This window comes from Podarcis liolepis (genome assembly GCF_965112155.1).
Source record: "Podarcis liolepis genome assembly, chromosome: 15".
Taxonomy (NCBI): domain Eukaryota; kingdom Metazoa; phylum Chordata; class Lepidosauria; order Squamata; family Lacertidae; genus Podarcis; species Podarcis liolepis.
Window position 1 is genome coordinate 9,132,780 of NC_139566.1, and position 17,297 is coordinate 9,150,076.

At 47.9% G+C, this 17,297-nt stretch overlaps 1 protein-coding gene across 1 annotated transcript; it reads left to right on the forward strand.

The window, feature by feature from the left end:
* The first annotated feature begins 1,687 nt into the window (after window positions 1-1,687).
* Window positions 1,688-10,804, forward strand: LOC310694718 (protein S100-A14-like). The gene is made up of 4 exons (XM_083478077.1): window positions 1,688-1,809; window positions 2,130-2,295; window positions 7,160-7,306; window positions 8,789-10,804. Exons 2-4 carry the CDS (start codon window positions 2,266-2,268, stop codon window positions 8,918-8,920), a joined length of 309 nt encoding a protein of 102 aa, XP_083334203.1. The 5' UTR covers window positions 1,688-1,809; window positions 2,130-2,265; the 3' UTR covers window positions 8,921-10,804.
* The last annotated feature ends 6,493 nt before the right edge of the window (window positions 10,805-17,297 follow it).

Sequence of the window (17,297 nt, forward strand, 5' to 3'; positions counted from 1 at the left end):
ACATGAAAATTCACCAGCATTTTAATGCAAATTTTGCCTAATTTGCAAGACAAGTTTTTTGCAAGCCACCCCCCCAAACATAATGCATTTTCATACATTCTTTTAATAAAAGTATGCATTTTCCAACATGCAAACTTTACCCAGCGTATACATTTTCATACCTACAACTTGGTTGAAGAACTGCGTTGCAAAATTCAGGGCAGTTCGGATTTCGAAGGATGGCTGAGTTTCGCTTCGTGTTTTACTTCAGGAAGTGCAAACGAGAGCAGCTGGCCTTTGAATGCAAACTGAATTGGATTTTGCCTCTGTCCCTATTTGGCTGGTCACTTTTTATGATTATTTGTGTTATATTTCATGGTGGTTGCTTCGTTTGCATTGCTATGATTGTTTATTAAATTTATTCGCTGCTTTTTTTTGCCACGGCAATTTTACACTAACATTTATATCCCACCTTTCCTACTCAAGGGTGGCTTACATACCGTATTTTTCCATGTATAAGATTCCCCCCGTGTATAAGTTGATCCCTATATTTTTTAACCCAAATAAAGAAATCAATAATTATTGATCTGTTGAGGGTTTTTTTAAGTTTTGGGGGGGAGGTCGCCCACTGCCAATCTCTCACCTGCCTGCCCACCTGCCACCTCTGATCACCTTCCTCTCTTGCATTCACAATCTGTGAATAAGATGGCCCCCATTTTTTGCCTAACAAATTTAAGCAAAAAACATCGTCTTATACATGGAAAAATAAGGCAGTCCTCCTCCTCCCTGTTTTGACCTCGCAATAACCTGATGGGGTAGTTTAAGTTGAGTAAAAACTATAAATTATTAAGCTACCACTTGTCATCTGCTGCTATACTTCAAATCCTGCCTAAGTTTTAAGACAACCATGATATTTCTTTTTCAAATATTCTACAACAAACTAATCAATTTTAATTGGATTTCGAATAAATGTGCAATGAATCAGGGGGTTGCGCAAACCACTATTCTGAACAATGCTTTTAAAAGTAAAGGTAAAGGACCCCTGGATGGTTAAGTCCAGCCAAAGGCAACTATGGGGTTGCGGCGTTCATCTCACTTTCAGGCCGAGGGAGCCAGCATTTGTCCACAGACAGCTTTCCGGGTCATGTGGCCAGCAGGAATAAACCGCTTCTGGCGCAACGGGTCACTATGACGGAAACCAGAGAGCACAGAAACACTGTTTACCTTCCTGCCACAGTGGTACCTATTTATCTACTTGCGCTGGCCTGCTTTCGAACCTCTAGGTTGGCAGGAGCCAGGACAGAGCAACGGGAGCTCACTCCGTCGCAGGGATTCGAACCGCCAACCTTCCGATCGGCAAGCCCAAGAGGCTCAGTGGTTTAGACCACAGCGCCACCCGCGCCCCTGCTTTTAGAGGGGGGCGCTGGAGATGAGTTTATGGAATCCATAAGGCGTGGCAGCAAAAAAATTGGGAGCCACGGATGTACATTCTTAGATCCTTAATGTTTGGAGATCACTGGGATAGAGCACGAGACGAGAAAAGCGGGCGAGTTTGATAAACTGGAGGGGGCGGGGAGGGAAAAGAAGAGTCACGTAAACTGGCCTCCTGTCATACCAATTGCTCACCCGCCACACCGTGACTAAAAAAATTAGGAAATGGGTGGCGCTGAAGTTCCACGCTGGCAGGATGCCAGGCGGTGCAGGGAGATGCCTTGCGCCACCACCGCCTCCTGGTATCTCCCGAAGGTGTCTCCAACACACGCCTTCTTGAGATATAAAACCGTGGCAGGAGAGGCAGTTCTATCCAGCACAGCTGATCCCTTCGAGCAGGTAAGAAGGACTTCTCTCCTTTGGGACTCCTCCGGGGCTCCCATCCCAAAACAGAAGGGGTGCAAGGGGTGTTTGCTGTTTGGGATAGTAGTGGCAATGGGCTTTTCCCTTCCTCCGGACTCCCACCCCTTCCCCGTGAACTCCAATCCTTTTCTCGCTCAGCGGTGTGCTTCGTCGCTCCGGACATGTTCAGGCAGAGCTCAACAATTTGGCTTCCCAAACATGCTCAGACTAGGGTGGGGGAGTGGGGAAATAAAAAAGGCAGGATCTGATGGAAAGCTAAAAGTCTCCGTTCTTCCCTTCTGTTTGGCCGCACGTAGGAAAAACAGCCGTTTGTTGGATTTCTAAGAGCCTCTTTGCGGGAACTACCCAGCGGATCTCAAGGAACCAACTCGCCACAACTTGCTCCGGAAAAGGGGATTTTTGCCGAACCGAACGAACCGAACCGAATCAACAATGGGCTTTGGTTGCTGCAAGAAGAGAAAGGTCAATTGGAGTGGGGAAATGGGACTGTCTTTCGGTTTTCTGGGGAATGGAGAGGAGAAATTGTGGATTCATTCTGTGTTGGAAGGGGGGGTGCGCGTAGGGTTTTTTTTGGGGGGGGTGGAAAGGATGCCCTCTCGGATCATCTGTGGATCTTAAACTCAGCAAAGCTTCTGGGAGAAACAGAGAAACCCAGGTCATAGGGAGCCAGATTGGGTTGGCTAAAATATAGGAGTCAGTTTCTTCCATTAATGTTCCAGGGATCATAGGAAGCTGTCATACGCTGTGTCAGACCATTGTTCCATCTACTTCAATGTGGCCTGCACTGACTGGCAGCAGCTCTTCTGCATACAGTGTGTGTACTTTGTAACTTGGCTACATATCTTGCCCATAGCTGTCAAGTGTCCCTTATTTGGCGGGACAGTCCCTTATCCCAGCGCCATGTCCCGCTGCTGTCCCTTATTGATGAGGCTTCATTTGGCTGCTGGCTGGGCTTTCTGTCTTTGGCTCAGAGGGGCTCAGAAGTTGAACATACCTGTGCCCGGGAAATCCCTTATTTTGGCTGCTGATCCCTTATTTTCAAGGCTGCTGATCCCTTATTTTCAAATCTGTAAGTTGACAGCTATGATCCTGCCCCATAGCTAATGTCCTCATGATTCTGGAGAAAGGGTTGATGTGGTTAGGAACACTCTGCCACTGAGACCCAGTCCTTCCCCAGGAGAGAGGGAGAGATCCTCTTGCGCAACCAATTCCCTCTAAGGAAATTTCGGGATCTCCTCGGCCAAACCAGTTCTTTCTAGTTGTGTGAGACACTGACTTTCTGGGGCCTAGAATAGACTTGTCTACCACCTTGGCAAAGTTCTCATCTCCTCTGGAATGGTCCTCCTCGTGGGACACGTTGAAATGTTTTAAGGAAAAATCTCCTAATGAGAGGGGATTGGTACGTGGGGTGAGGTTTTTTTGGGGGGTGGGGGAGAATATCTTGGCAATATTTTTATTAGAAGCGGAGATGGTTGCCAAGTCTAGTGCTGAGTCAGAGTTCATTGTCTTCGCCTAGGATGCTGTTCGCTGGAAATGGGGAGAGAAGGTGGAAAATTTCATGGAAACATAGAGTTGGAAGGGACCCCGGGGGTCATCTAGTCCAACCCCCTGAAATGCAGGAGTCTTTTGCCCAACGTGGGGCTTGCACCCACGACCCTGACATAAAGAGTCTTGTGCTCTGCCAACTGAGCATGGGCCATGGTTTGTGAAAGGGGAAATCAGGTGGCAAAATTTGCAGACAGGGAATGCGTAAGCCAGCTTTCTCCCAAGCTGGTGCCCTCCGGGTGTTGCCGGACTACAACTCCCATCACTATCTCTGACCGTTGGGCCATCCTGGCTGGGACTGATGGGGGTTGTAGTCCAACAAACAACTGGAGGTCAACAGTCTCCCCCATCCTGTGCTATACCTCTGCAAGTGCATTTAATATGTGGTCCCTGATTGGTTGGGACGTGTGTATACAGCAGGGGTGGGAAGAACTGTGACTCTCCAAATATTACTGGGCTGCAGTTCCGATCACCCCTGCCTGTTGGCCATGTTGGCTGGGTGTGATGAGAGTTGGGACCCAACAACATCTGGAGAATCACAGGTTCCCTGTCCTTGAACTAAATCGTCATTTGCCTTCCTTCTAATGCAGGGAAGGGGAATCCCTCCAGATGTTGTTGGACTGCAACTCCCATTATCCCTGATCATTGACCAGTGCTGGCTGGGGCTGATGGGAGTTGTAGTCCAACAACATAGGAGCTCCTCATCCCTGCTCTACACCTCTGTAAGTGCATTTGATATGTGATCCTTGATTGGCTGGGACATGTGTCTAAGAAAGGGGCAGGCGGGCAGGCTTGTGGCCCTCCAAATGTTTGTGGACTACAACTCCCATCAGCCCTGACCGTTGTCCCATTTGGCTGGGGCTGATGGGAATTGCAGTCCACAAACATCTGGAGGTCACCAGACTGGGGAAGGTTGGTGTAAACTCCGTATGTGCGTGTGCATGAAGGTGAAACTGCAGCAGAAGATGCAGATTAGAAAAACTACCAAGGAGGTACAGATCACCTCCTGTTCCAGCAGCCCTGAATACAAATAGCACATTGGGTCCAGAATGACATGTCAGCAGGCTCCACAAGTGACTTCTGTCATGGAGACCAGATCCCTCAGCTGATTTTGAATATATATTCTGGATCAACTGGCTTTGTGGTCGGAGAAAGACGTTCATCCAGGGAAACGCCCGAATGCTCTGGCTTCTCTCGGCGTTCAAACAGGTTTTCCCTGCTAATTTTAAAAATATATTTATTTTTTAAAAAAACATTCAGTAAGCTCTCGACGGAATGCAGCACGGTGTAGAAGGAAGATTTCATATGGATTTTCAGGATTCAAAATGGGATCTCATTTCATTTCATTAAAAAAGATGCTGGCACAGCACAGTCCTATACAGGTCTACTCGGAAGTCGCTTCCAGTGACTTCGGTGGGACTCAGTCCCCAAGTAAGGGTGGCAGTCGCAGGAAGCAAGAACCCTTTGTTATTTATGGGCTGTTGCCCTGGGCACACTTACTCAAGAGTAAGACCTATTGGACTGGGAATTCTCCTTGCCTGAAACCACTGTTGGTCAGCGCGCCAATATCAGAGAAGATCAGTGTTTCCCAAACTTGGGTCTCCAACTTGGACTACAATCCCCATCATCCCTGACCACTGGTCCTGCTAGCTAGGGACGGTGGGAGTTGTAGTCCAAAAACAGTTTGGAGAACACTGATCTAGATGGACCGTGAGGTCTGACTCAGTACAGAACAGCTCCCTCCATTCCTGTCTTAATCAGGGCCTTCTTCCAAACTTTGAGGACTAGGGCCTTTATTTATAGGGCAAGAGTTGCGGCTGAAATCACAGCACATGCACTTTCCATGCCAAAGGTCTGGGGTTCAGTCCCTGGCACCCCCAGTTAAAAGTATATGTGAAAGCAGGGGAGGACAATAGCTCAAGGGCAAAGAGTCTGCTTTGAATGCCGAAGGTCGCAGGTTCGATTCCCGGAAACTCCAGGTAGGGCTGGGAGAGCCCTCTGCCTGGAATCCTAGAGAGCAGCAGCTGCCAGTCCACGTAAACAACACTGAGGTACATGGGCCAGGGGTCTGGCTCAGTACAAGGCAACTTCCTGTGTAATAATTAGGAAAGGCAGGGGGTGGGAATGTTAAGGCGAGAGGCCACAAACTCTCTCTCGGGCTGGGTCTTGGTGGGTCTGGTGGTATGGTGCTCTTATGGCTGAAAACTGAGGGTCAGGATATGTCCCTAGACACCATGGTGCAAAAAGAGACCCTGGGTCTTTCCTACTCCACTGTTAATCCATGTTTGCAGCGCACATGACCAGATGGATCAGTGGGCTTTGGAGATTTGTTGTGCATCAAATAATCGTGGCTGCCAGTTTGGGCAAATCATTTCCGTTTCCGTTTCTCTCTGTTCCTCATTTTTCCAGTCTGAAATTCAGCTCTCCGCATTTCCAGATCAGCTTGCAGGGTTTTCCCTTTTTTTAAAAGTCCTCACAAAAATTCGTCAGCACCTCAGTGCGAATTTCTCTTACTATACAATTGTTTTTGAATGCAATTTCGCTGCGATCGACACATTTCTGCAAAGTCTCCAATATGAGACTTTTCTGCACATGTGATTTTTACCAATACCTGTGTTTTTGTACACCTTTACTTGGCCAGAGAAATGCACTGCAAAATTCAGAATAGTGCGAAATTAGGAGGATGGCTGTCTTTCATGCTTGTATTTTGTTTTGTAATGCGTCAGTTTGATCAATTTGCCTTTAAATGTGAACAGAATCAGATTTCTCATCCATCCTTTGAGGCTATAGAACGCCCACCTGTTGCGCATCTTGACACCCACAATATCATATCAGAGTGCTGATACCCCTCCAAATGTCATTGGACTGCAATTCCCACCATCCATTGCCATTAGCCTTGCTGGCTGGGGCTTATGGGAGTTGGAGTGCAACTTTGGAGGAAGTACCCTTTGGGAATCTCAGTCCTCAACACTGACTCTCCATGCCCTTTTGACTTCTTCTGCTTTAAACAGTCATGTCCCTCCTCCCAATGAATTCTGGGAGCTGTAGTTTGTGAAATAGGATGACAGTTGTTAGGAGAACTACAATTCCCAGAGTTCCTTGGGAAGAGGGATTGGTTGTTAAGCCGCTCCTGGAATTGTTGCTCTGAGGGGGGGAATAAGGGGTTGTCCTAACAACTCTCAGCAGCACCCTTAACAAACTAGAACTCCCAGGATTCCTTTTAGGGGAAGCCATGACTGTTTAAAGTGGGATCATGGTGCTTTAAATGTATGGTGCAGTTGTGGCTTCTGTAAAAAACAACACCAACAACCAGGTCTTAAAATGATTTGGAATATGTCCAGCGGTTGAAGAAAGACTCTTGATATCTCCTGAAGTTTCAGAAGATTTGGGATGGATTTGACTTCAGTTTTCATTCATTCTAATGCAGACAGAATGTGAGTCAGGAAATGAATGAGTTTCAACACAGGATATGATTCGTTCTGGACTGATATGTTTGTGGACAAGGGACATATCTTATCTGGTCTAGCACAGAAGAGGATGGGTGTTGTGGTTTCCTCTGTAATGGAGTTGAGCTGTTTGGTGCAAATGGAATGGATAATCATCTCCAGATTGCTCACCAGAGATGGTATGCAATCTTGGGAGTCTTAATGGAGTTTCGGGGAGGGTGTAACTGCGTAGGAGGGAGTCGGGCCGGTCTGACTGCCTTCTTTTGAGATCACAGACTTGTGCTGATGCTTTGCGTCTCGCAATAACTCCACCCCTTGTCTTTCTCCTTCCCCAGAACTCTCAAGAGCTCACCGATGTGGAGAGGGCCATCGAAATCGTCATCAACAACTTCCACTGCTACGCCGTCAAGGGCCGTAAAGAGTGCATCACCCCCAACGAGCTGAGGGACCTGGTGGGACAGAGGTTGCCACATTTAGCAGAGGTGAAGAGAATCTAGACCTAGAATCTAAGACAGGCGTCCGCCGGGGGGTGGCAGAGTTTTTTTGGGGAGTGTTTCTGCGTTATGTCGGGGAACAATTCCAAACCAAAGGGATGCAATTCCTCTCTTCAGCCTAGATCAGCTTCCCTCAACCTGGGGCCTGACACGTGTCGTAGGGACTACAACTTCCACCAGCCCCTTCAGCTACAATGGCCAATGGCCAGGGATGATGGGAATTGTAGTCCAACAATGTTCTTGGACGCCAGCTTCCATTAGACCTGGACAGCATGGCCAATTGTCAGGGGTGATGAGCGTTCAACAATGCCTGCAGGGCCTCAGTTTGGGGTGGGGGGGAGCAGAGGCCTAGATCCTTGTTGCGAGACACTCAGCTGTGGAAGTAATGGCAGGTCAATGTGTCCACATTCCTCCAACGTTGCTTTGATTGCAGTCTTGTTTCTCTTGTTCTATACAAGTTGGGAAGGAGGAATCTGTGCTCTTCCATGTTATTAGACTTCAGTTCCCACAGTACCTGGCTGTTGGCCTTGCTGGCTGGGGCTGATGGGAGTTAGAAGCTAATAATAATAATAATAATAATAATAATAATAATAATAATAATAATACCCCTCTGGCTGGGTTGCCCCATTCCAACAATGTATGGAAGACTTGCTGCAGATTCCCCATCCCTGACACAAACGAATGGAACAGAAACATTCATTGAATGGAGCAGGGAAAGGGAGAGGTGCAGTTTTTCCAAGGAGCAGCAGAAAGGAGAAAGGACCCCCCCCTCCAAAAAATAAAGGTGTACCGTATTTTTCGCTCTATAAGATGCACCAGACCACAAGACGCACCTAGTTTTTGAGGAGGAAAACAGGGGGGGAAATATTCTGAATCTCAGAAGCCAGAACAGCAAGAGAGATCACTATGCAGTGACAGCAGCGATTCCTCTTGCTGTTCCGACTTCTGGGATAGCTGCGCAGCCTGCATTCGCTCCATAAGACGCACACACATTTCCCCTTACTTTTTAGGAGGGATAAAGTGAGTCTTACAGAGCAAAAAATACGGTATTTATCACTTGGCTTAAAATGAAAAAAGCAATGGAAGTGGTAGATTTCTAATGCAGGGATAGGAAACCTCAGGATCAGCCCTCCAGGCATCTCTAAGCCTTGCCCCTTCTCTCCAGGCCATGCCCTCTTCTTGCCCTTGCTTGGCATCCTCCCTGAGTGTTTTTGCCTGGCTGGAATATGTCCTTGAATTCTGACCATGCCTCTTAGCTTGCCAGGATACAGGGGGGGGGGGTGAGTACGGGCACAGAAACTGCCCTCCTGCGTGGAGGTGAAATTATTGACCTTTGCTGCCCCACCCACTTTCCTCTCTGGGCTCCCCTAGTCCAACCCCCCCAAGTCTGGAAAAAGAACCCGCAAACTGTGAATCCAATTTCTGGTTTCCCTGCTGGGTTTTGACAGCTTCTTTTTCTTCTCCAAACAGAGCGTTGGCACGTTGGACGATAAGATTGAATGCCATGGCGATGGCGACGAGGCCAAACTGCAATTCGGCGAGTACTGGAGCGTCATGGGAGACGCAGCAAAGGGGTGCCGAGTCACAAAGAGTAAGAAGTAACGCACACCTGGGAGGATCAGAACCACAAGGCCTCGGACCGTTTACACAGGAAGAACGAGAGACTGTCCGCCATGATGTCAATGTGTTGTCAATGCAGTGTTAATATTTCGGGGTGCTCTCCATCCCCTCCCCTTGCTCGGTTCTGGGATATCAAAGTCTAGAGCTTGATCGCCTTTAAGTCAGGAAACTTTCAGTTCCCAGCCCAGGTTCCCACCCTAACCACTCTAGTCCACTCTAGAATGGCATTGTTGTAAGCTTTCCAGGTACACCGACGTTCTCGGTTCCTGACCGCTCAACTTGAGAACCTTCAAACGGAGGAGCTCTGGACCCTTAAGAGGTCATTTCAGCTCACCGTCTGGATGCTTTCTCAAAGTTCCTATTTTCTGGTTTTGATAATTAAGGCCGACCCCCCCCCCTACGCCCCCATACTGTGGGGGAGGAAGGGAAAGGAGAATGTTAGCCGCTTTGAGACTCCTTCAGGTAGTGATAAAGCGGGATATCAAATCCAAACTCTTCTTCGTCTGCATGTCTGTTTGTTTGAGATCTTCCAGATTTGATCCAGAACTCTTTAGAGATTTACTTTTAAAATAAATTAGTAGCCCTTGCCTCTAGATTTGTTATGTTTCAGTTCTCTCACCCCTGGATCTAGAATGCCCAGAGCACCATGTTTCCCTCCTCTCTCCAGATCCGGAATCCAGAATACTATTTGTTCCAGACCTTGGAAATGTTATTATTATTTTTAAAAATAAACCTATACATTCAATCCAAAGTTTTGATCTCGGTGGTGGAATTCGTTCCCCGCTTGGCCAGTCCATCTTGGTTCGCCCGCTTCCATAGCGTTGATGATGCTTCTTCCATTAGCTGTGTTTTCAAGCTCCTGGTCTCTTCCTTGGGTGTTATTTTAGTCTTCTAAATTCACAAAGCAAAGAAGCTATGGAGTTTGAATTAAATGGATTGGATTTGGCTGTGCCAGATCAGGTGGGCGGAAGAAGATGAGAAGCTATGGAGATTGGACCTAGGCAAGCACTCAACCTGAATTTACGACCACTGGAGAAATGCAAATCTTGGCCCAACCAACTACAACTGTGGCAACATGGGTTGTGATTGAACCAGCTTGGAGAGACTGGATTTATATAGGCTCCGCCCATAACCCACCAGTTCCTGCACTGGCTCCACCCCTTGATCTGCCAGAGTTCCAATGTGGCCCCGCCCCCTGGCCTCCAACATCAGGTCTAGCTGTGTTGAATGCAGTCCTTCATCTCAATGCATTTGAAATACATGAGTGGTCTTCCCTTCACCTCCTGATAAGCCACCAGGGGGTGAATTCTTGGAAGACCCAGTTCTCTCTACCCAATACTTACTGTGGCCCTTCAACTCTTCTCTGCACAATTTACTGGGGGCCTAAGGGAGAGGGTGCAAAGCTCAGGGGTAATGGCTTTCAATTTCCTCCCCTGGAAAGGGAAGCAGAGGCTAGCGGTTAGAGCAAGAGGCTAGGAGTTGGGGCCGTGTGTGATTCTTGGGTTGGAGAGAGAAGAGGTTGGGAAGCAAAGGGCGTTCTGGGTTGGGGTTGACATCGCCGCTGGACAAATAAAACAGGTCTGAGACCTAAACACTCGCCAAATGGGAACCACCGTCAAATGCTTTGAAGAAACCCTTCCCTGCAGCCGAATCTGATCCACTGTGGTCATCACGAAGCCATCCACCGAGTGTCCAAGTAAGGTCTGGATCTGTCCCATTCCTTTCCACCTCATCTGGCAAGAATTATCCTCGGTTTCCAAAGTCTGGGCTGGGCGGATGGCCAAACGTTTTGACCTCTTGTGTTGCTTGCCATATTATTATTATTATTTTGTATAAATCCATGAAATAAAGAAATAAGAAAAGAAAGATTGCAAGGGGCTTGTTGTCTATCCTTCATCACATCTCGTTTAAGGGACAGGATCTTTAAGGACGGATCCATGTTGTTGCTAGCCTGGCAGGATCCTGCCTTGCTGAAACGATTCTAGATCTCTACTCTAAGGGTAGACCGTTAGGTCCAGTCGTGACCGACTCTGGGGTTGCGGCGCTCATCTCGCTTTATTGGCCGAGGGAGCCGGCATACAGCTTCCAGGTCATGTGGCCAGCATGACTAAGCCGCTTCTGGTGAACTAGAACAGCACATGGAAACGCCGTTTACCTTCCCGCTGGAGTGGTACCTATTTATCTACTTGCACTTTGACGTGCTTTCGAACTGCTAGGTTGGCAGGAGCAGGGACAGAGCAACGGGAGCTCACACCATCGCAGGGATTCGAACCACCGACCTTCTGATCGGCAAGCCCTAGGTTCTGTGGTTTAACCCACAGCGCCACCCGTGTCCCTACTGGACCTTTTATTTCCAGTCCAAGAGTCGCATTCCCTTCTGAGCAATCTTTTGGGGGCGGCATGCTAGAGGTGGGTGAGGCCACTGACAAAGCTGCAGAGCAACAGATATAGAGTTTACTGTTCTACAGTAAGCTAGTTTTTCCAACACACTCACCCTTCCTTCTGTATCCCAGGAAGCAAGAGGCATGATCAGAGGTCAGGGAGACATTCCAGCCAGCCAGAAACACCCAAGGAGGATGCAAAGCAGGGCCGGCTAGCGTTGCTACCTAGGGAGAGTTCTGAGGGCCATCTACAAAGCCTTGGAGGGCCACATTTTGTCCTACAGACTAAGGATTGCCACTTCGCTCTATTCGTCTAAGCAGTGATGTTTGGATGCAACGAGGAAGTCACTCTCCCTCACGCTCAGTCAGCCTGTTAATGACCTCCCTCACAGGGTTGCTGTGAGAGTGGATAATTACCAAACATAGAATCGTCGAGTCGGAAGGGACCCCGAGGGGTCATCTAGTCCAACCTCCTGCGATTCAGGAATCTCAACTAAATCCAACCTCTGCTTAAAAAACTCCAGTATTCCAGGTCTCATATTCCAGATGGGAGCTGAGTCTTGGAAACAGAGATTTCCTCTCTCTCCTCCCCCCACAAAGCTTTTCCTGATGCCAGCAAAGATGTCCTGTTACATTTTGTTATTTTACTGCTATGCATTGCTTGTAAACTGCTTTGAGATTTGAGCGGCTCAGGAGTACATTAAATCAAATACAATGAATCAAATAAAGACAGCAAGCACCATTAAAGACAAAGGCTACACACACACACACACACACACACACACACACACACACACACACACACACACACTCTATGATAATCTTTATTGTCATTGTCCCATACAGAACAACGAAATTGAAAAAAATCTACATAAGACATTCAAAACCAACAAGCCTGCTATCCCAACCTGGTTAGCCCCCTAAAAACTCTGATACCCCATTTTTAAATACGATATACTCCCATAGAGACTCCTTACACTGCATTTAAAACCAAAATCGCATTTGGATAGAAACTGTTTCTCAGGCCACTAGTCCTAGTCTTTATAACCCTTTACCTTCTTCCAGAAGAACCACACACACACACACACACACACACGCACGCACGCACACACACACACACACAAAATATCCTGGTTTCCCCCTCTTGTCACAGCCCCTCAGAAATGGGGAACAACATCCAACCACCTTGAAAATTAGCGTAGCCAAGATCGTTAAAATCATACAAACGGTAACACAACAGTAACTACAAACACAGGAATATATCCAAGCAACTCAGAGTTTAAAAACATAAACATAAACACACCATATAATGATGCAATCGTTTTTCATGTTTTTACGGTACAGTGGTACCTCAGGTTAAGAACTTAATTTGTTCTGGAGGTCCATTCTTAACCTGCAACTGTTCTTAACCTGAGGTACCACTTTAGCTAATGGGGCCTCCTGCTGCCGCCGCGCGATTTCTGTTCTCATCCTGAAGCAAAGTTCTTAACCCGAGGTACTATTTCTGGGTTAGCGGAGTCTGTAACCTGAAGCGTCTGTAACCCGAGGTACCACTGTATTGTAAAATTACTTCTAATATAGGGTTGCCATTTCTGTCTGGATGTTCACATTTTGAAATATGGTGACCCTATTCCCAAATGATTTCTATGAAATTAAGTCGGTTATAAGGAGTGAATAGCTCCCTTGATACAACAGGTCCCTTGGCTTCTGGTCAGTTTCCTGGCATGATTCAAAGTGCTGGTTATGACTTCTAAGCCCTATACAACTTTGGCCCATCTGAAAGACCTTAAGAGGAGGCCCCTCTCTTAGTCCCACTGCCCTCACAGCCCTGCTTGGTGGGGATGCAGGACAGGGCCTTCTCGGTGGCTGCCCCCAAGCTGTGGAACTCCCTTCCTTGAGAAGCTAGACTGGCTCCCTCCTTGCTTGCTTTCCACTGGCAGGTGAAGACTGTCTTATTCTAGCAGACCTTTGGGAACTAACTGTTTTTAAAGGAAAGAGCTTTTAACGGCACTGTGCTATTTATACTGCCTGCGTTTAATAAGATTTGCTTTTTTTATATTGCTGTAATTTTACGAGAGTTTAATTGCTCTTTCATGATGATGTTTTATATGCTTTTAGCCTTTTCTACTTTGCCTGTGTTGTTTTTAATTTGTGCCTTGAGTCCTGGTTCTGAGAGAAAGGCAGGGTAATTATTATAATAATAATAGTGATGATAACAACAACAACAACAATAACTGATTAGTAGGGGGACAATTCTGGCACAGCTCTGCCTTTCAGGCCACATCCTTCCCATCAATTTAAAACACTTTTATACCACTTCAAGAGTCATGGTGGAATCTTGGGAACTGTAGTTTCTTGAAGGTGCTGGGAATGGTCGTCCTGCAAGCTCAGAAGCCTTAAGAAACTACAGTTCCCAAGATTCTCCATGACTCTTAATGTGCTATAAGAGTACTTTTAATGTATGGCGCATGTGTATGGTGCCTTGGCCCAGTATACCTGAAGGAGAGTCTCCACCCCCATCGTTCGGCCCAGACACTGAAGTCCAGCACCGAGGGTCTTCTGGCAGTTCCCTCACTGCGAGAAGCAAAGTTACAGGGAACCAGGCAGAGGGCCTTCTCGGTAGTGGCACCCGCCCTGTGGAATGCCCTGCCATCAGATGTCAAAGAAATAAACAACTATCGGACTTTTAGAAGACATTTGAAGGCAGCCCTGTTTAGAGAAGCTTTTAATATTTGATGAATCATTGTATTTTAATATTCCGCTGGAAGCCGCCCAGAGTGGCTGGGGAAACCCAGCCAGATGGGCAGGGCATAAATAATAAATTATTCTTATTCTTATTCTGTCTGAAAACACTTAAGAAGAGCCTGTTGGGCCAACCAGCTGTCTCAACAGGAAACTCTCAAGCTGAGCACCAGAGCAACTTTTTCCTCCTGAGGTTTCCAGCAAGTGGTATAAATGTCCCAACCTATCAGGGATCACATACATTAAAAGTACTCTTAAAAAGCAGAGATATCACCTTGCCAACAAAAGTCTGTATAGTTAAAGCCATGGTTTTCCCAGTAGTGATGTAGGGAAGTGAGAGCTGGACCATAAAGAAGCCTGATTGCCGAAGAATTGATGCTTTTGAATTCTGGTGCTGGAGGAGACTCTGGAGAGTCCCATGGACTGCAAGAAGATCAAATCTATCCATTCTTAGGGAAATCAGCCCTGAGTGCTCACTGGAAGTACAGATCCTGAAGCTGAGACTCCAATACTTTGGCCACCTCATGAGAAGAGAAGACTCCCTGGAAAAGACCCTGATGCTGGGAAAGATGGAGGGCACAAGGAGAAGGGGACGACAGAGGACGAGATGGTTGGACAGTGTTCTCGAAGCTACAAACATGAGTCTGACCAAACTGCGGGAGGCAGTGGAAGACAGGAGTGCCTGGCGTGTTCTGGTCCAGGGGGTCACGAAGAGTCGGACATGACTCAACGACTAAACAACAACAACAAAGCCTGTGTGCTTTGAGAGCAGTTTGAGAACATAAGAAGAGCCCAATGGATCAGGCCAATCACCCATCTGGTCCAGCTTCCTGTTCTCACCGTGGCCACCTAGACGCCTGTGGGAAACTCACAGGCAGGACCCGAGTTCAAGATCCCCGTACAATTCACTGGGAGTTGGTTCACATATACGGCCAAGAGCCGAGGAACCAGGTGGCCTCAGCCGAGCTTCGGAGGCAGGGGTGAGTCGTCGCCTGCCGAGGTTCTTCTGCCTGAGGGGCGGTTTCATAATGGAGTTGCCAAGTTGCTCAGCCTCCATGGGAACTGGTAAATAGACATTGCGATGCAAAGGTGTGGGGTGTGACTAATTAGATGGGCAGGGAGTGTGTCACAGGATGAGAGGAGGTGAGGGGGCTGGGAGCCTGGTTGGGAGAAGAGGTTGTCAAGGGGCCCATCTGAGCAGGACAAGGTGTCTGGAAGGGGCTCAGAAGGAGAGGGCCATTGCATCCCTGAGGCAGACGGAGGCAGCCATCTTGGGCAGTGGAATTTAAGGGCAAGCACCTCACCAGCAAGGACACGGGTGGCGCTGTGGGTTAAACCACAGAGCCTAGGACTTGCTGATCAGAAAGTCGGTGGTTCGAATCCCCACAATGGGGTGAGCTCCTGTTGCTCTGTCCCTTCTCCTACCAACCTAGCAGTTCGAAAGCACCTCAAAGTGCAAGTAGATAAATAGGTACCACTCCGGCGGGAAGGTAAGCGGCGTTTCCGTGCGCTGCTCTGGTTCGCCAGAAGCGGCTTAGTCATGCTGGCCACATGACCCAGAAGCTGTACGCCGGCTCCCTCGGCCAATAAAGCGAGATGAGCGCCACAACCCCAGAATCGGCCATGATTGGGCCTAATGGTCAGGGGTCCCTTTACCCTTTACCTCACCAGCAACCAGAGAAGCAAGGAGAAGTGTCTGTTTCCAGGTTCTGGCGAGATCCAGTGAGAGCCCCACCTGAGATCTCACAAGGCTCTTTCTGAAAGCCGCCTCTGCTTCTGTTTTTCCTCACTTCTCCAGAGTAGCCAGGGGTCCCCTCCACCCCGTGATAAGTGAGAAGAGGCGGCTGAGGATTTCAGAGAGATCTCGTGTTGTTGTTGTTTAGTCATTTAATTGTGTCCGACTCTTCGTGACCCCCTGGACCAGAGCACGCCAGGCACTCCTGTCTTCCACTCCCTCCGGAGTTTGGTCAAATTCATGCTGGTAGCTTCGAGAACACTGTCCCACCATCTCGTCCTCTGTCGCCCCCTTCTCCTTGTGCCCTCCATCTTTCCCAACATCAGGGTCTTTTCCAGGGAGTCTTCTCTTCTCATGAGATGGCCAAACTCCATGGACAAGGACAACAGAGATCTCGTGCGAATCTTCCAAAAATCTCACAGGGGAAAAGCAGCCGCTTCTCCCCGCTTCTCTGCTGCCACCAGAAAAGCCAGAAGAAGCAGTGGCTTCTGGGTTCTGGTGAGATCTCGCAGACCTCTGGAGAGATCTTCTCCCTGGAAGTCACAGGCACAGCCGAACAAGACTGGCAAGTGAGTCTTTGAGCCCACAGCCATGAGCTGACTTCAGGCCAGTCACTCACTCTCAGACTAGCCTACCCCAAAGGGTTGTTGTGGGGCTCAAACGGGGAGAAGGAGAACCACCTTGAGCTTCTTGGAGTAATGTGAGATATAAACGTAAGAAACAAATAATAAAAATTGTCCTTCACTCAGCCCACTTGAAAAGATGGCCTTAAAATGTTGTTTTGGCCCAATTGGATGGCGTTTGATGAAACCCAGGGTTTAAAACAGTGGCCAGCCGCCTGTTTGTCGTTGTTGTTATTACTACTACTGCTATTACTTACCTACCTTTCTCCCTAAGGTCCCAGGGCAGGTTGCAACATTAAAGCCCAATATTAAGAACAGCTTAAAACAACCTACAATCACAGGAACAAATGGGTTCTCAAAATATGCACCAAGGGGTTGGACTAGATGATCCTATGGACCCCCCTCCAATTCTGTGATCCTGTGATTCTATTATCAAGCCAGCGTCAAGGTCTAAAGGGAAAGAATGCTTTTGACCAGGGTCAGCAACCTTTTTCAGCCGTGGACCGATCCACCGTCTCTCAGAGCATGTGGGGGGCTGGACCATACTTTTTTTGGGGGGGGGGGAATTGAACGAATTCCTATGCCCCACAAACAACCCAGAGATGCATTTTAAATAAAAGCACACATTCTACTCATGTAAAAACACCAGGCAGGCCCCACAAATAACCCAGAGGTGCATTTTAAATAAAAGGACACATTCTACTTGTGTAAAAACACGTTGATTCCTGGACCGTCCGAGGGCCGGATCAAGAAGGCAATTGGGCCGCATCCAGCCCACGGGCCTTAGGTTGCCTACCCATGCTTTTGGTGGCACCTCAGGTTAAGAACTTAATTCATTCTGGAGGTCCGTTCTTAACCTGAAAATGTTCTTAACCTGA

Bases quoted from the DNA above. Each gene is read 5' to 3' on its own strand.
- LOC310694718 (XM_083478077.1), top strand. From the start codon at position 2,266: ATGGGCTTTGGTTGCTGCAAGAAGAGAAAG. The intron at 2,296-7,159 runs GTCAATTGGAGT...CTCCTTCCCCAG, and splicing joins GTTGCTGCAAGAAGAGAAAG to AACTCTCAAGAGCTCACCGA. The intron at 7,307-8,788 runs GTGAAGAGAATC...TTCTCCAAACAG, and splicing joins GGTTGCCACATTTAGCAGAG to AGCGTTGGCACGTTGGACGA.